Below are 21,648 nucleotides of genomic sequence, written 5' to 3' on the forward strand. Positions count from 1 at the left end.
GCCAGGGCTGCCATACCCAAATACCAAAGACTGGATGTCTTAAATAACAAAAGTGTACTTACAATTCTGGCAGCTAAAAGGCTGAAATCAAGGTGTCAGCACGGTTGGTTTCTTTTGAGGACTTCTCTCATTTTGGCTTATAGATGTCCATCTTCTTGTATCTTCATATTGTCTTCCTTCTGTGCATGTGTCTGTATCAGAATTTCCTCCTCTTAAAAGGACATTAGTCATTATTGGATGAGAGGCACCTCATTTTAATTTAATTACCTTTTTAAAGATGCTGTTTCCAAATGCTTCTGAGGTAGCAGGCGTTAGGACTTAAGCATAACTATGCCTATAACAGAAGGTAAGTAAATTAATTTTTAAAATTAAAGCTTGTAAATCATAGTGCTTTAAAGATAAAAGAATACTATGGCATTAATTCCAATGACTCATTTTATTTATTAAGTAACTTTTAAGGTAAGTGGCTTGCTCAAGAACAGAAGTAATCGCAGAGTTTTGACTAGAACACTTGTTTTCTGATCCTTAGCTTTTAATTTTAATTAGAATAATATAAAGTTAATGTAGTTCTAGATAGCCTTGTAGAATTTTAAAATACACTCATAACTGATAAAATTCTTGGGTACCTTTGATGTAGCCTGTTGGCTTGGCACTTGGATGTTATCCCTCTTCAAATTTATGAGGCTGATTTCTTCTTGTACTTAAGGCCCTGACATTTTCTTCTTATAAATTCATATTTTCCTATCCCTTCTCCTGATATATTTGAAGTAAGAGTGGAGGCTTAATTCATGTGAATAGGTATATCTCCCAGTTTGAAGATATTTACTTCTTTGGCCTTTGTGGTGTAATATGAGTTGTTACCACCTTAAATAAAACCCACAACTAAACTAACCTAAAATCATCTTATATTTTCCCCAAAGATATCCAACAGCAGCTTACTAGGGAAATTCTTTCATTTCTTTACGTTTAAATCCCAGCAAGCCTTCCAGTCCTTACCCTTCTTTTTTTCTTTTTTTTTCATAACCTAGTTGGATAATGACCAAAGCTTTTGCTCATGTAGTTCTCTGATACATTGTCTCAGAAGTTTATGTAGATTTAAGCCCTTATTTGCACTCCAGCCTTTCAGATCACTTGAATGCCATTCTAAATTATGGAAGTTATCTAATTGGCTCTGCAGCAATATGTGGTATGTTATCTGGCTTGGATACGGCTATCTGAGATATATTTCTTTCAGTCCCACTATTTCTTAAACTGCAAAGGAAAAATCCCTCTATTCTTAAAGATAAACAAAGCCTGATATTAGTAAAAATGGTAAGGACAGATTTTAATCCCTAATAATACTGTTGCAGTAAGGAAGAGGGTCCAGCTTGATCTGAACTCAACTTGTATTTGTATAGAGGTAACTGGGCATTTCAAAGTGAGAATGAGGAAGTAGAGGTGGGTGGGTGTGGGTGGAAACTAAGTAGAGTCAGGGAAGTGAGAAATGAGGAAGAGTTTGTTGGTATAAATGGGATTAGGCCAGTTTTTTCTGCTAGTTAAGATTCTGTTCTCCCAGGTGTACTGTGAGTCCTAGGCTGTGTCCTTGCTGATGGTTACTTTTCCAAGGAGTGGCTTTCAGGTCCTTGAAAAAGACACTCCTGAATTATAGGAGATAACATATACAGTTGACCCTTGAACAACACAGGTTTGGACAGTGCAGTTCCACTTAATATTTTTTGGATTTTTTACGCTGCAATACCATAAATACATTTTCTCTTCTTTAGGGTTTTCTTAGTTATATTTTTCTTTTCTCTAGCTTAATTTATTTTAAGAATATAGTGTATAACACATACAGCATTTTATGTGTTCACTGTTTCTTTTATCAGTAAGGCTTCTGGTTATCTATAGGCTATTAATAATTAAATTTGGGGGGAGTCGAAAGTTATAGGGGGATTTTCAACTGTGCAGGGAGTCAGTGCCCCTGAATCCTGCATTGTTCAAGGGTCACCTACATCTCAAAGGGAGAGAGGAAAGATTCACCATTGTAAGCTCTTTTTAGTAAATGGTCTAAGATAGGGTAGTCAGGGTCCTCTTACTGGTGTAGACTGGAAGAAACATTAAATTTTTTTAGCAGCCCTGAATTTTCTCAGACAGGCACTTTAAGTGGGTCTACGATCATCCTTGAGTTGTTCGAACTCTGTTAGTGTGTGCAGGTTTTTTAATGAGGGGGGAGGTGGTGGATGAGATCATCTTTGCTGAGCATTTGCAGTTTTTATTGGCCAAGGTTGAGGACTCGTCAGGAAGATGGCTCAGAGGAGCCTGACTGGAGTTTAAGGAAGGAATCTTTGTCACCATTGATGGGTAAAAAGTGTAAAAGTAGTATAGCTAATAACCACATCGGAGTGTATATAGGACTTCGTTTTGTATTTCAGTTTTGAGACAGAGCTACTTTAAACACCCGAGGGAGGAATCAGATGACTGCCACTCAAACACTAGGGACTACACTGGGGTTTTTTGTTGTTTTTGTTTTTGTTTTTTTTTATGGTGTTAGTAGGACCAAGAGCTTAAATTTTGTTGAGGAAAGCATTTTGAAATCCATTAAGTTCACTTTAAATTGAATTATGTCCCAAGTGATTCACAGTAATCAGATAATTTGAAAATTATCCCTTTACATTGAATGGTAGGGAAACACAGCAGAAAAATGTGTCATTTATGACAGAGGACAGAGCATAAGTCAAATTTTATTTTATTTAAAAATTTGCTTTAGTCTTACTTAGCTAAAACTAATTTGTTTAGTTTGCTAAGTCTTAAGTTTTTTTTAAAAATTCACCTAGTATCAGCACAGACTAAAATATGTTAAAACCAAGCTTTTGAACAAATAGTATTCTCATACCCAATGATATAAATGCATTTCTATTCTTCAGAAAGATTTTTAGGATTGAAATTACTAGGTCAGAAGGAGTGAGCAGTTTGAAGCCTCTAGCTATGCATAGTGGTCTCATTGCCTTCCTGAAACATTACTCTAATTTGTACACATAAGGAAGCATATGAGAGTGCCTATTTGTAAATATTTGCCATACTAATAGATTTTAAAAATGAAGATTGTTTTTATCAAAGCATTTCTTTAGTAATTAAAAAAGTCACATTTATCGATCATTTGTATTTCATTTGTGGTTGTCTTATATTCTTTGTACCTTTTTTTGTTGGTTGTTCTTTGTTTTCTCACTGATATATGAGCTCTTTTTTTTCTAATCATTTACCACTTTTTCATTAGGTTTGATTGATAGAAGTTTAATATTTTTTCTGACATTAAAGTTTATCCAATTCCCATTTTTTTTATGCTTGGAGAATGTTTTTCAATCCCTATATTTCAGTTATCTACTTTCTTCTTACACATTTATTACTTTGTTTTTTATTTCTTTTATAAATTTTTATTAATTTTGTGACGTACCAGGAGATGGGCACTTGGTGAGTTATTGCACATTGACTCATAGTGTGATATAATGGAAAGACCTGGTATTTAGAACACCTGGTTATTCTTGGGACTATTACAACTTGTAACCCATTACAAGTTTGTTTTGTTTCTAAAATTTTGTTATAGTCGTATAATCTGTATTGTGGCCAGCCTCAAAAACTGCCCCAAGCATTCCTACCTTCTGGTTTTTACACCTTGTGTGGTCCCTCCCACATTGAATCAGAGATGGTCTGTGACAGAACATGAGAGAAGTAATAGCATAGGACCTCCAAAACTTGGTCGGAAAAGACATTTCAGCATTTGCCTTGGTGTCTTGGATTATGTAGTCAGAAGTTACCATTGTGAAGACTCAGGAAGCCCTATAGAAACACCTAAATGGAGAGGAGCTGAGGCCTCTTCTCAGCTCTCAGCACCAGCTTGTTAGCTGTGTATATGAGCTACCATTTAAGCGGATTTTCTAGTCCCTCCCAAATTTTTAGCCCACAGAAACTGAGCAGTAATAAATGATTACTGATATTTTTAATGACTAAACTTTAGGATAATTTGTTACTTAGCAATAGATAATACAGTGGACAAGCAGTTTTTTAAAATGGCTTCAGAATTTGACTGAGTTAAATCTAAATATGTGAAACCTTAAAAAACAAGATTTTTGAAGATCTTTTATTTTCTGTGGGGAAAGAAAGAGTATATGTTTTTGACAAATTGGTGATGGAAGGATAAATCATCTAGTCATATATCTAGCTTCTCAGAGGCTCAGATTGTTCTGTTGCCCTATTAAAACTTAGAAAGAATGTCTGAGAGGAAAGAAAAATCAGATTATAAATTAAAAGTTGTAAAATTACAAGTTCCCTGAGGACAGTCCTGTCTTAATACTTTATTTTAAACATTTATTAAGCACTTAACCTTCTGGAAGGTATTGAGGATACATCACTCAATTAGATGGACACAATTTCTGCTCTTTTGGAGACTTCAGTTTAGTCAAGTCCCCTCTAACCCCCTCTGCCCCCCAAATTCTGGTGATAAGTCTGTTAAATAAGTGGAGTAATGGTAGGGAGGTTTACTTTAGGCTGGTCAGTGTTTATCCTGCTTTCTCAGTATGGTGTCTGGTACACATAAGGCATTTATATACTGAGTAGATGAATATATCTGAGTTGGTTTGTTTATACTGTTAGAAGAATACTCTCGTTCCCTCTGCCAGTGTACATACATACACATGTAGATGGGAATTATTTATGTGATAGTCCTCCCAATTTTATGACTCAGAAATGTTATATCCCAATTTTCCTTGTTCAGAATTGTGAAAGGCTAGCTGCTGTAAACAACACCCCACTGCAGAGCAGTTTTGTCCTGGATAGAACAAATTTTTATGGCATTGATTTTTGAAAAGAGGCAAAGTGGTCTTCAAGGCCCCCTTCTTCCAAAAAAATAAAAAGTAAAGACAAGGAAAATCTTACAGACTGGAGGTAGAATAGTGGATGATGCTGATAGCACTTTCAGATAACCAGATAGGGGAGCTGAGCTTGGACTCCTGTAGTCTAGACTCTCGGAGGTGCCCTCAAACCACTGACAGAATTAGAAACAGACCCTGACTGTACTAAAGCCCAAAGATGACTTAGTCTAATATCAGAGAATGAACTCACCATCAAAGATTATAAATTATAAGAAGCCGTTATTAGCAGGGATTGGCAAATGTTTCCTGTAAAGGGCCAAGATAGTAAATATTTAAGCTTTTCAGGTCATACAGTCTCGTACGTATTCAGCTCTTCCATTATAGTGGGAAAGCAGCCATAGAAGACATGTACATGAATGAACATGATTGTGTTCAAATAAAACTATTCAGAAAAACAGGTAAGAGGCCAGATTTGGCCTGTAACCACGGTTTGCTAACCCCTGCAATAGAGGATGGAGTAGAGGAGATATTTTAAGAGTTAATGGCTGTGTTTGAATACTGATAAAAAATAAATTCTTAGGTCCATTATATCCCAAGCAAGATGATAAAGTCATGCTTTCATCAAGGCATGACACCAAAAACCAAAAAAAAAAAAAAAAAAACCTGCTATAGAGAAAAGGATCATTTGAATGGATTTATAAATTAGAATTGCAGACTTAGTAGTAGTAGAAGAAGATAGTGGGAAAAATATCCTCAAAGAGTTGAGAGATTATCATCAATATAAAATAGTGTGCTAACGAATCTTTTGAATATGAGAATGCAGCCATTTACAGATTAAAAAATGAGAGAATTTACCACTAAGAGACCTAGATTAAAGGGATTTTGGAAAGGTTATTCTTTAAGAATCTACTCAAGCTAAATATTTTAGGAACAAGAACTGAATCTCCACATTCCAGATACTTTAAATAGAGAGTGAACACAAAAATGAAATAGAATGGTGGCCAGTGTAGTTTTCTTCAGGTATAGATGATTAGAATCTAGGTAAAGCTGAAATTCGTGCTTTTGTAGGTTTTTTCCCCCATACTTTTGTATTTTGCCTAGTCTCTAATTGTTCTTATTAATATTTTTGTGATGTGGAGTGGAAATGAGGTTTTATGAGGGCATAAAGTTTGGGGTATATAATCTAAAAGGCCTTCTTTTATTATATGGTTCTTAAAATTTTGCAAATAATTTCTGTCCAGTGATTATACTGGTTCCCGATTTTTTTTTTTTTGTCTTTTCTGTATTTGGATAATTAGTATGCTTAGTCTGGACATTTGATAAATGGGGGAGGGGGGACACCCAAATTTGTTAAATATAGGAAAGACCAAAGTTCAGGACATAATCTAAAAAGAACTATGTTCCATAGTTCCAAAAGCTGCAGAGAGCCAGTGAATATCAGACTGAAGTAATTGGCTTCATTTTGGATAGTAAAGGGATCGCTAAAAACTTAATGTATTTCTGTGAGATAGGAGTCAAAGCACAATGATCTTGAGTTTCAGTAAGAACTAGATATCCCAATAACAGGAAGGAAATATTTGGTCTTCTATGAGAAAGAAATAATAAACTATTGTCATAGTACTTTCATTTATTGGGTGCTTAACATGTGTCAAGTGTGGTGCTAAGAACTTTCTGTGTGATTTTGCATTTGGACCTCATGACAGTCCTTTTTAGTTTGATGCCTTTATTATCTCCATTTTATAATGACTGGAACTGAGGCTTTATATAGTTTGACTACTTACTCAAGGTACAACAGTAAGTTCCAGAGCTGGAATCAGTAACCAGACTACCTGACTCCCATGCAGAAATTTTGCCTTAACCACAAGTCTTATAGGCTGAAGAGCAAGTTTAGGTAATTGTTGTGCTTATTATCTGCATATATTTATTTGTTCTCTATGCCTTATACAGTGCAGAGGAGCAATTAAAGATGACATTGAGAGCGTGGGTGAGGGGCAAGGAGTTTTTCAACTTGGTGTGAAAGGGAGTGAGCCTGATGTAGCATAGAAGGGTCTACTGATGAAAGTGCAAATAATTCTTTACACATATAGCCATCAAGTACTGAACTAGAGTGATTCTTGGTGTGTAGTTTTGATTCCTAACACATAATTTTGTATGTGCCAAAAGCTTTTAACTTAAGATTTTTTTTTTTCTAGTGGAAAGAGTGAAAGAACAATTAAAACTTTCTTTGGAAAATAAGAATGGTATAGTGCAAACTGGTGAATTAACAGTCGTGCTCGATGGACTGGTGATTGAGCAAGAAAATCTAACAAACTGCAGCTCATCTCCAACCAGTAAGATAACTTTATGTGTTTTTAAAATTTGAAGGGGAAAAATAACCCAGCAAGAAGTGTGTAAAAACCTGCTCGCTTGCTTTCTTGTTTTTCAGTAGAAATACAGCAAAATGGTGATGCCTTACATGAAAATGGAGATCCTTCAACAAGACCAGCTTCCAGGTAGAATATTTTATTTTAGTATTTGTGGCAAGGTAATGTAACATTTTCCATATATAAAGTTTTACGTTTTAACCTTAGTTTAGAGTTTGCCATAGAATTTAAAGGTTTCTATCTAAACATGTCATTTGTTTGAATTCTTATAAAAGTGGTTTTTAAAGAAATAACTTCATTGAGATATAATACACATACCACAAGGTTACCCTTTTAAAAAATATATTTCAGTAGATTTGTGTATAACCATCACCACTATCTAATTTCAGAAATTCTCATCACCCTTAAAAAAAGACTATACTCATGAACTGTATCTCCTCATTCCTCTCTCCTTGCAGCTCCTGGCAGCCACTAATCTGTTTTCTGTCCCAGTGGCTTTGCCTGTTCTGGTCATTTCTTAGGAAAAGAATCATACAATATGTCACCTTCTATTACTGGCTGTTTTTACTTAGCATAATGTTCATCCATGTTGTAGCATATATCAGTCTTTCACTATTTTTTATTGGAAATAGCTTCTTAGAATGTGGCATATTTTTATTCTAAGCAAAAATGACCTTGAGTTTCAGTAAGAACTAGATATCCTAATAACAGGAAGGAAATATTTCATCTTCTACGAAAAAGAAATAATAAACTATTGTCATAGTACTTACATGTATTGGGTGCTTAACGTGTGTCAAGTGTGGTGCTAAGAATTTAGGCATATTTTTATCAGTAAATAGACTCAGATAATGTGGGAAGATGGGTATCTTTTTGCTATCTGAATTGGCAACTTCCTTTAGATCACTAAAAGATACATGCTCCATGGATTATAGTCTTTCCTCAGAAATAACCCTGCCGTCTCAGAAACTCCCTTGCATTCACATTTGATAACAGTTAATTTCTGGGGACACCTGGGTGGCTCAGTCGGTTAAGCATTCAGCTCAGGTCATGATCCCAGGGTTCTGGGATTGAGCTCCACATTGGGCTCTGTGCTTAGTGGGGAGCCTGCCTCTCCCTCTCCCTCTGCCATTTCCCCTGCTTGCTTTCTCTCTCTCAAATAAATAATCTTTAATAAATAAGTAAATAATAAAAAGCTTTCTGTTTAGAACAGTTGAAATTGTAATAAAAACATATAATCAAATATACTGGAATGAATCCCTGAAAATATAAAAATATATTGCTGTAAAATTGACTTGTTACATTTGAAAAAACATGCTGGTGGGGGCGCCTGTGTGACTCAGTCAGTTGAGCTTCTGACTCTTGGTTTCCGCTCAGGTCGTAATCTCAGGGTTGTGGGATGGAGCCCCTCGTCAGTCTTGATATTCTTGAGATTCTCTCTCCCTCTCGCTTTGCCCCCGCCCCCCAACTCATGTGTGCGCGCTCTCTCTCAAGGAAATAAAGAAATCTTTAAAAAAAAACATACTGGTGTAGGGGTGTCTGGGTGGCTCAGTCAGTTACGTGTCTGCCTTCGGCTCAGGTCATGATCCCAGGGTCCTGGGATCAAGCCCTGCATTGGGCTGCCTGCTTATAGGGGAGCGTGCTTCTCCCTCTCCCTCTGCTTGTGCTCTCTCACTCTCTCTGTCAAATAAATAAAATCTTTAAAAAAAAAAAAAAAAAGGGATACTTTAAAAAAAACCATACTGGTGTATGACAAAGTGTTGCTTCTGTTAATACACAGAATTACTAACATCATTACTTCTAAATTGACATTAATTGATTCTTATAGAGCACTTGAACAGATAAGTATATCTTCTGAATATATATTTGGCTTAAGTAAATATATTTATTTAGTGTCCATGTGAGAAAATTAAGAACTAAAAGGGTATGACAATTAGGTGGATTAAGATATTTTGTGTGTGTGGGGTGTATATCTATATCTATAATTATATGTTTTTATAATTTTTGAAATAAAATTTTAGATGGGAAAAGGAGCTTGAATCACCACCAGTCTGAAGCCTAATGTTGTTTACTGCATGTAGTAAGACATTTTGAATGAAAGATTAGATCTACAGCACCAGGAAAACTTCAGATGAGTTCTTTTACTTAGACTCCAGGATCACTGGGTGGCTGGGGTGGGCTGTGCAAATCAGAAGAATCACTTGGGAGCTTCATTCAGACTTCACCTGTCCAAACTTCCTGAAGACATCTTGTTCCAAATATATAGGTGACAAAGGAAGGGAGAGTAGAATTCATTCATTTATTCATTTTCCATCAGATACTTATTATGTGCCTGTTTGGTGCCAGACAGTAGTCCAAGCACTAAGAATACTGGCCCTGTTCCTGTGAAATTGCATTCTGGCGGGATAAAGGTAGATAGTAAACAAGTGAAGAAATAAATTAACTAATTGGAGATAGTGATAAGAACTATGAAGTCACTGAAATAGGGCAAGGTGACAGGAATGAAAGGGGGCCTGTTTTAAAGAGAGATGTCAGGGGAATCATCTCTGAAGAAGTACCATTTGAGCTACAATTAAAAAGCCAAAAATGTACTATCTATGCAGAGTTCTGACAGGAGAGCATTATTCTAGGTAGAGGGACATAACAAGTACAAAGACCTTGAGTTTATTTTTAGTTAATTTACACTTTTCAAATTCTTCCAACTCTAGAATATAATATTTAGCCTTTTTTTGATAATCCTGTGATCATTATAATAGTACTGCCTGTGTATAGTAACTTGTAATAAACATTTGAAGACTTTACAGCATGTTTTCATATTCAATAAAACTGATACACAGTATATCTGCTGCAAGGGGAGCAAGGAGGAACTTGGAGAGAAATAGATTTGAGATAGATGGGCAGGGCTTAGGGACACAATCTGATTTATGTATTTTATTTATTTTTATTTTATTTAGTTTATTTTTAAGATTTTATTTATTTGACAGAGAGAGACAGCAAGAGGGGGAACACAAGCAAGAGGAGTGTGTGAGAGGGAGAAGCAGGCTTCCCACTGAGCCGGGAGCCCGATGCGGGGCTCAGTCCCAGGACCCTGGGATCATAACCTGAGCTGAAGGCAGATGCTTAATGGCTGAGCCAGCCAGGCGCCCCTATTTTTATTTTATTTTTTTTAAAGATTTTATTTATTTATTTGTCAGAGAAAGAGAGAGAGAAAGCACAGACAGAGGGAGAAAGCAGGCTCCCCACAGAGCAGGGAGCCCGATGCGGGGCTCAATCCCAGGACCCCAGGACCATGACCTGAGCTGAAGGCAGACACTTAACCGACTGAGGCACCCAGGTGCCCCTAATTTATATATTTTTAAAAATATTGAGGCTGCTTTGTGGAGGACACAAGGGTAGCCTGTATATTTGAAAAAACACTGTTAACTTGACATGATATTGCCCAACTCCCTATCCACTGTCAGTAAGATTTAAAATGTTTGATTTTGTAATTGTAGATTTATTTATTTATTTGCAGTTCATATAATGTGCTATAAATTCTTCTAATTCTGCAGTATAATATTTAGCTTTTTTGATTACCATGTACTCATTATCTTAGTGCCACTACATTATAATTTGTAATCAATATTTGAAGACCTTTTTAGCTTATTTTCCAGTATTCAATAAAATTACAATAGGTTGGAATTGATTTTTTAAAGTTCCATAAGCTTTTTGAAAATACTTTTAGAGCATCTTAAAGATTATTCTTAGACTTAAATATTTAAAATGTATGACGATCATTACTTTGAGGGACTGAATTCACTTTGGTTTAATGTATTTGTGTGTCTGAGTGTACAGCTATCTGCCAGTGTGGATACACTTAGAACTGAAAGTAATTTAAATTTTAATGTAATAAAAGCTTGCTATATCATTTGTTCATTACTCTTTCTACCTATCACTTTGAGTATTAAGAATTTGGTAAATCTTTCTTACGACAATTCTTATGGAAAGTTACTTGATTTTCTTATTAAAGAAAGCCATCTTTTTTTTTTTTTTTTAAAGGTTGGCTGTTGAAGGTACTAATGGAATAGATAATCATGTACCCACAAGCACTGTAGTTCAAAACTCATGCCGTTCATATGTAGTTAATGGAGACAACACACCTTCATCTCCGACTCAGGTTGCTGCCAGACCCAAAAATACACCAGCTCCAAAACCACTTACATCTGAGCCTACCAATGACACTGGTAAGCATGGTGATTTATGAATGAAATTCATAAATTTCATTTTTATATTTATAAGTGAAATTTTATAAATTTATAAATGAATTTTAAATGGATTTATAAATGAAAACTAAACTTTATGTACCTACACCTATACTTCTTACTGTACAGTCTTTCTTAATCTTCAGTTCTGTGATAGGAATCTAAAGATCACAATACCTGAAGTATTTTCTAATAATTTGAATTTTTCTAGATTATTTAGGAGGGTATTCCAAATATATATTCTGTTAGAAGTAACAGTACATTTCACTAAGCATGTACTTATATGATAGATTCTTAGGCTTTATGCCACAAAATACTTTTGGAAGTAATTAGATAAAGGGCCAATTACTTATTAAGTTCACTCCTGATTCATGAAAAGCGTGAGAATGATGAATGCTCAGGACGCCTGGGTGGCTCAGTTGTTAAGCATCTGCCTTTGGCTCAGGGCGTGATCCCAGGGTCCGGGGATCGAGCCCCGCATCGGGCTCCCTGCTCCACTGGGAGCCTGCTTCTTTCTCTCCCCCACCCCTGCTTGTGTTCCCTCTCTCGCTGGCTGGCTGTCTCTCTCAAATAAATAAATAAAATCTTAAAAAAAAAAAAAAGAGTGATGAATGCTCATTTCAGAAAGGCTCATATCACCACTCTGTTTCATTCTTGTCATCATCCTACATTTAAACTCTATGGAATTTGGTAAGTTAGTTTTCTTCCTAAAATAATTAGCTGTTTGAGTAGATTGATGAAAGTATCTATTGACCACTGGTTAGTTGCATGGTTTAGTATTTGGGTACATTCAGACGTTGATGCAAAAGGGAGGAGGACTAACCGAGGCTCCACCTGTTGCAGGATCTCTTATTTATACGCCATAGCTTGTCAGGTTCTTTATAGGCCGTTCCCTTTGGGAACAAATTCACTTCCCACAGTCTTCTCTTATTTATCCTTGCCCGAAATTTCAGGGTGAAAATAAAACACATAAGGAACTAGAATTGAAGGCTCCATTGTAAGTAATTCCCACAACATTCACAGTAACTGCTAGGAAATAGGACAATCATAATCTCTAACATTTGTGATTGTTCTAAACACTATATGTCTATTTACTGATTTAACTCTCACCATAACTAATTGAAGTAGATACTAATATCTTTCGCTTTTTCCCAGGAGAAACTGAGGCACAGAGAGATCAGAGCTAGGAGGTAGAAGAGCTGTAATTGACATCTCTCTCTAGCTCTCTTAGCTCTGTGCCCTCTGCTTTGCTTTGATGTATGTGATTTTTACAGTGTCTCAAAGTTGTATCATTCATCTTTCATACTATGATAGGCTTCAAATAATATTCCCTCATCCAACTTAGTGATTGCGTTTTTACCTCCTCTGATAATTGTTGGTGACATGTGACAAAACAGTCCCATCTGTCATCATTCTATTGGCCAGTTTACAAAGACTTCCGGAACCTCCTCTGTTGGTAGCAACCACTGTGCCAATGTCTTTTGTGTGATCTGTCATCCCTTAGTGGGAGGATGAATTCAGGTACTTCTCAAGGAATGAAGTAATCTTTAAGGCATTAGCACCAAAATGGTATTCCTTTTTCTAATCAGGAACTTTAAAATCAGTTCTCATGTTGGAGTATGGGTATGGGTAGGAGTGTGCATATTCTGTGTATAACATGTTAACATGTTTTAATCCCTTATAATTCAGAGTCCTAAAATCTTTAAAACCAAAAGGATGTTTTGGTAAACTCCTTTGATGGCAAAATGATTAGAACTGATGTGAAGGTATTCATAGTTCATGCTTAATGTATCTGTCCATTTTGCCACAGAAATATTATTGTGTAATTACAATGTGTAGCCCCCAAACTGCTCACGTACTGATGTAATATATAATATATGTGCCATTTTAATTTTCTAAGTTCTAAGTTTTCTATGTTTAGTTTGCAGCTACCATAGACAGATGTTTATTTTGCAGGACACTGGTTGCTGGCTGGGTACATACACATCAGAATTTCTCAACTTAAGCACTGTTGACATCTTGGGCCAGATGATTCTTTGTTGTGGATGGCTTTCTGATGTATTTTACATTCCTGACATGTACCCACTAAATGCCAGTAACATCCTCTCTTTCCCCTAGCTGTGACACCCAAACATAGCTCCAGACATTGGTAAAATGTCTTTGGAGTGGGGGGGCAAATTTGTCTCCAGTTGAAAACCACAGATACATACATATCAGTAATAATCTCTCCAATCAAAGATAATGCCCACTCAGAATTTCACCTATTATTAACATTTTGCATTACTGTGGTATATTTGTTACAGTTAATGAACCAGTATAAATATGTTATTATCAGCTGTAGTCCATAGTTAGGGATCAAGGTTCACACTTTGTGTTATATAGGTTCTGTGAGATTTAAGAAATGGGTGTTGTTGGTGCCCTTGGGTGGCTCATTCAGTTAAGCGTGTGACTGAGCACTGACTTGATCTTGGCTCAGGTCTTGATCTCAGGGTTGTTAGATCAAATCCTGTTGGGCTCCACCCTGGGCATGGAGCCTACTTTAAAAATAAAGAAAAGAACAGAAATGCATGTTGTCATGTACCCACCAGTACAGTATCATACAGAATTGTTTTAACATTCCCCAAATCCCCTGTGCTTCACCTGTTTATCCCTTTCCCCACACTCCCACCAACCACTCATCTTTTTACTGTCTCTCTAGTTTGGCCTTTTTCAGAATGTCACGTAGTTGGGGGGCGCCTGGGTGGCTCAGTCGTTAAGCGTCTGCCTTTGGCTCAGGGCGTGGTCCCGGGGTCCTGGGATCGAGCCCCACATCAGGCTCCTCCGCTGGGAGCCTGCTTCTTCCTCTCCCACTCCTCCTGCCTGTGCTCCCTCTCTCGCTGGCTGTCTCTCTCTATGTCAAATAAATAAATAAAATCTTTAAAAAAAAAAAAAAAGAATGTCACGTAGTTGGAATCTTCTTTCACTTAGCAATATGCATTTAAGGCTCCTCCATATCTTTTCATGGCTTGATATCTCATTTCTGGTATTGCCGAATAATATTCCGTTGTATGGATATACCCTAATTTGCTTATCCATTCACCTCTTGAAGCATCTTGGTTTCTTCTAGTTTTTGGCAGTTATATATATAGTTGATATAAACATTCATGTGCAGGTTTTCGTGTGGACATAAATTTTTGACTTAACTGCACTGAGGACCATTACTGCTTTATTATATAATAAGACTATGGTTATTTTTGTAAGAAACTGCAAAACTATCTTCCAAAGTGGCAGTACCCTTTTGTTTTCCCACCAGCAATGAATGAGAATTCCTCTTGCTCTGCTTCCTTACCAGTATTTGCACTTCAAGGAGAGTTAATACTATTTTTTTAAAGGTGCTGAATCTTCCCATCCAGGGATATTTTATGTCTCTCTCCATCCATTTTCTGTTTTAAAATGTCTCTTAGTAATGTTTTCTGGTTTTGTTTAGATAGGTCTTGAGTGTAATTTTAATGCTGAACTTACATAGGGTCATTGTGTTAAAAATGTTTTGGTCAAACAGTACAAAGAGTTTCTCAGTTGATTCTTGTGAGTGTTCTCAATAAACTTATTCTCTGTGAATGAGTTTCATCATTTTATTTCTAATATTTTCCACTTCTTTCTTGCCTTAATGCATTGTCAAAGTAATCAACAGCCTTGGAGTGATGATTATGATCTTCCTTGTTTTGTTTCTGGTTTAATTTGTTCCTGACCTTAATGGAAATTCTCCTAATGTCTTAAAGTTAATATATGATGCTTACTGTGGGTTTCTGATGGATAATCTAGATTATTCACTAATTTCTCGTGATTCTGCTTATCAAGTGTTTTGTCAAGGCTTTATTGAATGCTTTTTTTTTGTATTGAAAATAGTCGTATGGCTATTTTTTTTAATGTGTTAGCATAGTTGATTTCCTAACTTAATTTCCTAATATTGAACCATCTTTTAATTTATTTAGCTCCAACCTTAGAGCTATATTACCCTCACAGAATAAATAAAGAAACTCAATTTTTCTTTTTCTTTCCTCATGTACTATACGACTTTAAATAACATGGGAGTGATCTGTTCATTGAAGGGTTCATAGAATTTTTTCAGAAAACTTAAGTGAGTCTTGTGCTCTTTGGTGGGATGATATTAGATCTTTCATCACCTTTTTCATTTCTACTGTGATGAGTCTTTTTAATTTTCTTTTTAAGATTTTATTTTTAAGTAATCTCTCTACCCAACATGCAGCTCAAACTCACAACCCTGAGAGAGAGTCGCATGCCCCACTGCCTGAGCCAGCCAGGTGCCCCATGATGAGTCTTTTCAATTTTTCTTTCTGTTGACTTAGTTAATATATTTCAAAGCTTAGCTTTTTTTTTTTTTAAGACTTTTTTTCTTTTTAAAGCAATGTCCACACTTAAAGTGAGGCTCAAGAGATCAAGAGTTACGTGCTCTACCAACTGAGCCAGCCAGGTGCCCCGTAGTTAATATATTTGAGACTTATTGATATAAAGTGGTTTGTGGCATTCTTATGTTATTCATATCATATGTTTTTCTTTATAAAACTCAAAAAGGTATACTTAATGGTTTCTCCAAATTTACTAGTAAGAATTCATCTGAAGCATTTGTAAAAATACGATTCCCAGACTCTTCCTTAGAGATTTCCCCTAGAAATTCATTAAGTCTAGAATGGGAACTGAGATCTATACTTTCAACAAGATCTCAACTGATTCTTATCAGGTAAATTAGGAAATTCTGATCAGTTTTACTGTTCTTTTAATTCCTTCTCCTGTTTTTCCTGTCTGGCTCTGGGATTGAGTGTTAAGCTCATTTATTACCATTTCTACATCCTTGGATACGTCTTTGGCTTTGTCCAATAACATTTGATACAAGTGTTTTCATTGCCATTAATTTCCCTAAAGTTTATAATTTCATTATTATTTCCTCTTTAACTCAGTATTTAGTTTATCGTCTAAGCAAATTGATTATGGATTGGGGAAGAACTGTCATTTTTATGGACATAAAAGTATCAGCTTTCTCACTAGTAAAATGGGAATCATGCTGCTCTCTGTCTCAGCATTGTTCTTTGAAGACCAAATAGGATAATCTTTAAAAAGTGTTTAGCAGATTATGTCAGACTCTCCGTGAACATTTTAATAAGTTGTATTTTGTATTGCTTGCTTCTAGTTGTTTTGTTTTTGATTTATTTATTTGTCAGAGAGAGAGAGAGAGCGCACAAGCAGGGGGAATGACAGGCAGAAGGAGAAGCAGGCTTCCGCTGAGCAGGGAGCCCAATGTAGGACTCAGTCCCAGGACCCTGGGATCATGACCTGAGCCAAAGACAGACCTTAACCGATTGAACCACCCAGGCATCCCGCTTGTTCTAGTTTTATTGTAGTTAGAATGTGGCCTCCTTATTGTATAATTGGGGATTTTCCTTTGGTCTTTGACATGTCAGTTTTTCTAAAAATTTTTTGAGTGTTTGGATGGAATATGTATGTAAGAAACTCTATAATTTATTGTGTTATTAAATCCTTCATATGCTTAACTAATATTTCTACTAATACTGTAATCTCGTAGTTTTGAGGGAGGTATGTTCAGTTCATTTCTTCGTCTCTGATTTGTCTTTAATTTATTGATTCAACAAATATTTATTGTTTTCATATGCCAGGCGTTTTGTAACAGTTGGGGAATACAAGAGTGAACAAGTCTGACAAAGTTTTCACACTCTGAACTTAATGAAAAGAAATAAAAACAAATACATAAAATGATTTGAGAACATGAGAAACTAAACATAAGAATAGCATTAATAGCATTAAATAAGGTACTCAAGCACTGCCTCAAGTGCTTTCTGAAGATGTAATTGAGCATGCACTCTAAATGATGAGATATCCTGAGACTGTGGGAACCGCAAGTGCACATCTCTGAAGTGGGAAGGAGTTTGCTCTATTCAGGTAACAGAAGGAAAGCCATTGTGAGGAATCTGGGGTAGCCGTGGAGCAGATTAATGTAGTCTTTATCATAGGCCATGGTTAAAGAGTTTGGTATTTATTCTGGTAGCAGTAGGAATTCACTGGTATGTTTAATTAGGGGAGTGAAAAGATCTGTTACATGTTTTGAAAAAGATTTTCTTGGGCTGTCATTTGGAGAATGGGTTGTATGTAGTTGGACAAGAGAAAAAGCAGGCAGACTAAAATTAGGAGCCTGCTGGAAGTATTGAAAGCAAGAAATGATGGACCAGGAAGTGTAGTGGTACAGATGGAGAGAAGGGCTCAGAGCACTTGCTGTTGAATTATTGTAGGAAAGAAGTTTCTGCCTTGAACAACTGAATGGTGCTATTTAATATTTCATTTTCTTCCTTTTTTCTAACAGCTTCTGTTTTGTGTGCTGTGTTTCAGTATGCATAAAGGTTTATGAGTGTTTCTTCTTGGACTACATTATCTTTTCTCAGTTATTCTTCTTTTCCCATTTAGTGTTATTTTGCTTTGGAAAAATGACTAAGCTTTTCTATTTTTGGAAATTAATTTCTGCACTGTTGAAGAGTAAATATTAAATGAGATAACTCTTTAAGTGAGCATCATATACAGAACACCAGAATTTAGTCTCTTCGTGCACATTCTCTGTTCATTTCTCTGTGTTATCTAACAGTGTTTGATACAGGGTAACTGTAAATATTTTATTTCTTGTATTTTTTTTTTCCTCCAAAGCCATTCTCTCCTCCACATTTGGACAGAACTTAATTCATTCTCTTGTTTTTTTTGTAATTGCAGTTCGATTCCTTTAGTAGTACATTTTCTTTCCACTATTTAAGTCTTTTTCTTTCTTTAAAAATCTACCTGATGATACCATTACTCTTAATTAGGTCTCCCTACCCCATTTCAATTAGAATTTTATGTGGAATTTTCTTTGGTTTTGGTCAATAATCTATTCTCTTTCCAGTTTTAATTTGGCTCACTTTAATAGTGACACATAATTGACATTCATCAATCACATTTAAAATGGACATTAAGAAAATTGTATTAATGGATTCCAGTACTGAGTCATTTCTTCAGAAAGTGTAGAATAAATTTTTGGATCTTTTTGGCAGTCCTCTAGAGTACTAAATTAATGCCACTGTGTATTTCCCCCTTTGGCATTTTTGATATTAGCTGCCCTTTTTTTATTAGCTTCCATTTGCATATGAAAAGGGAGATCGAAAGGGATCATTTAAAGTTTTCATATAAACCATGCAAACTTTCAGAATTGATCCTTTGGAGGAAAAACATGTTATACTCATGTTGGTTTCTCTCTTCCTTAAGGTTATTAGTGTGTGTATACACACAAGACAGTTGACCCTTGAGCAACAAGGGATTTGGAGCACTGACATCACCCCACCCCCCAGACTCTACCACTTGAAAGTCTTTGTACAAACTTTGGAGTCCCCCTACAGATTTAACTACTGATAGCCTATTGTTGACCTTGAAGCCTTACCAATAACGTAAACAGTCAATTAACACTTATTTTGTATATCTATTATATATAGTATTCTTATAATACAGTAAGATAAAGAGAAAATATTAAAGAAAATCATAAAGATTTATACTGTATTTATTGAAAAAACTCTGCATATACGTGGACCTACATAGTTCAAAACTGTGTTGTTCCAGGGTCAACTGTATTCTTAAATTTTATATGTTCATCTTTAAAATGTGAGCAAGAAAAAATGTAATCTATCTTATTTTATTTTCATCAGTACCTGATACATTACTCAGGGTGAATTAGGTACTAAGTAAGTATAACTGGTGAGTTGTTTGCTTTGTCATTGCTTGATAGTTCGTCTTACTGATTTTTCTCTTTTTAGTTAATGGAGAATCATCTTCATCTGCACCAACCGATAATGCTTCCACCACGGGTACTGCAGTAGTATCTGAAGAAACCGCCTTGTCTTCAGATTGCACTAATACTACTGTTGAAGATCCTCCAGTTCAAGAAATACTGACTTCCTCAGAAAACAATGAGTGTATTCTTTCTGACAGTGCAGCACTTGGATCTGAAGCTAGAAGTACTTTAGACCCTGCTGCCTCTAATTCTGGAAATAATTCTGCTTTTGAGGCAGCCAAATTAAGACAGCCAGATGGGTGTGCGGAACCTGTACGGCAACAGTCTGGAAATACCAACGCAGAAACTTTGCCATCAGGGTATGTTAAATATATTTTTTAGAAATTTGACTTACATTTGAATAGCAACTTTTTAATAATATGACTGTTGAATGTGTATATAAAGTTTTTCCATTGTTTAGTAATTTGAAATCAAAGTTGGAATCTGATTGATAAAATTTATTTGCCACAAACCAAGTACTTTTTAAAACTGAGAACAATTACTAATGAAGTATGTGCAGTGTGAAGGGAAAAGAAAAAAGCCTAGTGTTAATTTGCAAGGCACACTTGATTTGATTCTTGGTTTATTTTTACTGCTAGAGAAGAATAACTATAACACTACATAATTACCTCAGTTCTCTAGCTTCCTTTATGGTCTGCTCTCCAGCCCCCAACATAGCCATCTTTTTTCTCATCTAGGGAAAAGTCACCTAACTCTGCTGATTACCTCTGTTACAAACTCAGGGTTTCGTTGCTGCTTAATAATTCTTAGTCCCCTTTAAATTTTCCCATTGAAAATATTCAACTTCCCAAGATTTCCTTTAAAGAGTTGTTCTATGTGTGTATTCCATTTGGTCATCTCTCCCAGATTTACTTAACAGGTTTTTTTGACTCTTTACTTGGCTTTGATGATGAGTTAATCATTCATTGTCTCTGACTTCAAAAAGTTTATTTCTGGTGGCTCAGACTTGTAAACATATATGCAGTGCAGTTTGACGGTGCTGTGATAGACATATGGACACAGTGCTTTCCTGCACAGCTCGCAGCACTTAGCATGTCTCCTCTCCGAGCTGTGGAAACTGCACTTCTAGAGGTCTTACGTTACTGCCCTCAATTTCGCATCACAGTTACTATGTTCATAGCCCTGTCTTATTTTCTGAACTGTTTTTCTCAGTGCTCTTTGCTGCTTCGTCTGATTTTGCTCACTGTCTAATAGTGGTTTCAGCCTTTTTTAGCCTTTGTTCCTCTGTGTTTTTCTTCCTCTGTTGGTGCTCATGTTCTCCCATCACTGTAACTGTCAAATCTGTATGTACGGGCCAGACCTTTTTCTGAGCTTATTTTCAGCTACTTCTGGAAATCCCCACTTGTTGACTGCCAGCATTTCAGACCTTACAGTATCTTCCCTTCTCTCAGAAATCTCTCTTTGTCCCTTTGTTTTCGGCCTTTGGCAGCTTAGTCATTTATCCTAGTTTCATGTGTCTGCCACTGTGACACGTACATACAAGAAGGTGTTAAGAACCTTATGGTCTGATGGGAGGGTAAAGATAAGTAAGCAACAACTACACCGTACCGTTAAAGCTGGGCTAAACATAAGTTTAGCAGGCTGTGGATAGGAACGTATTCTTTTAGGGGCGTAGCCTACACTATTGAGATCAGAGAATACTTTCTGAAAGAGATGACCCTTAAGTGGATTTCTAAAAGAGGGTTACGAGTTAGCAGAGCAATAATGTAGGCACTAGTGGTGAAAGGCTTCATTCTCAGTAGAGGCAACTGCATGTTCAGATCTCTGGCATCCATAAAAATATGTAAGTAGAATTCAGGAAATAGTATTTTGTTATGGCTTGAGTTTAGCATTTCAGGAAGTGACCTATGTAGTACTAAAGAGGAAACAGTCCTATGAAGAATTTTGTATACTTTTCTAGGAGTGTGGGAGTGTTTTCCTGAAAGCCATGAGTAAACGTTAATGAATTTTAAGCAGGGTTGTGGCATTGTCCTATTTGCATTTTAGTTAGGTCATTCATTCTAGTAGTGGTATAGACAGATTCTAGGAGTCAAGGAGACAAGTTAGGATAGCAGCCAGGATGGTTTATAAATGCGAGAAGCAGGCATTATGATTTAAAATGATAATAAGCACAGAAACTTAATTCTATGGGGGCCAAATAAATGCTTCAGCATGCCTGTAGCCACCATATGTGATCTTTGTGTTAGGAGACTTTTGTAACCTAGATAAGTGATTTTCAAGTTGCAGGCTGCCCCCCATTAGCAGATTATGACCAGCATTTGAACATATAATTGAAGTAAATCGGTATAGACCGGAATAAAAAATGCTGAAGAGTGTTAGTTGTAGTA

At 36.0% G+C, this 21,648-nt stretch overlaps 1 protein-coding gene across 8 annotated transcripts in view; it reads left to right on the plus strand.

Annotated features, from left to right (window-relative positions):
* The window catches only part of WWP1 (WW domain containing E3 ubiquitin protein ligase 1), a 125,172-nt gene that overhangs the window by 44,745 nt on the left and 58,779 nt on the right, over positions 1-21,648 (plus strand). For 6 of the 8 annotated variants that reach the window (XM_034668266.1, XM_034668269.1, XM_019797156.2 and 3 more), the window contains 4 exons: positions 7,037-7,174; positions 7,270-7,336; positions 11,243-11,427; positions 19,284-19,620. In XM_034668266.1, coding sequence (XP_034524157.1) covers positions 7,037-7,174; positions 7,270-7,336; positions 11,243-11,427; positions 19,284-19,620 — 727 coding nt within the window. Of the gene's footprint in view, positions 1-64; positions 347-7,036; positions 7,175-7,269; positions 7,337-11,242; positions 11,428-19,283; positions 19,621-21,648 lie in introns of those variants that run through there. The other 2 variants (XM_034668271.1, XM_034668268.1) reach the window with 2 other exon arrangements.

The sequence above is a fragment of the Ailuropoda melanoleuca genome, chromosome 9 (genome assembly GCF_002007445.2).
Source record: "Ailuropoda melanoleuca isolate Jingjing chromosome 9, ASM200744v2, whole genome shotgun sequence".
Lineage (NCBI taxonomy): Eukaryota > Metazoa > Chordata > Mammalia > Carnivora > Ursidae > Ailuropoda > Ailuropoda melanoleuca.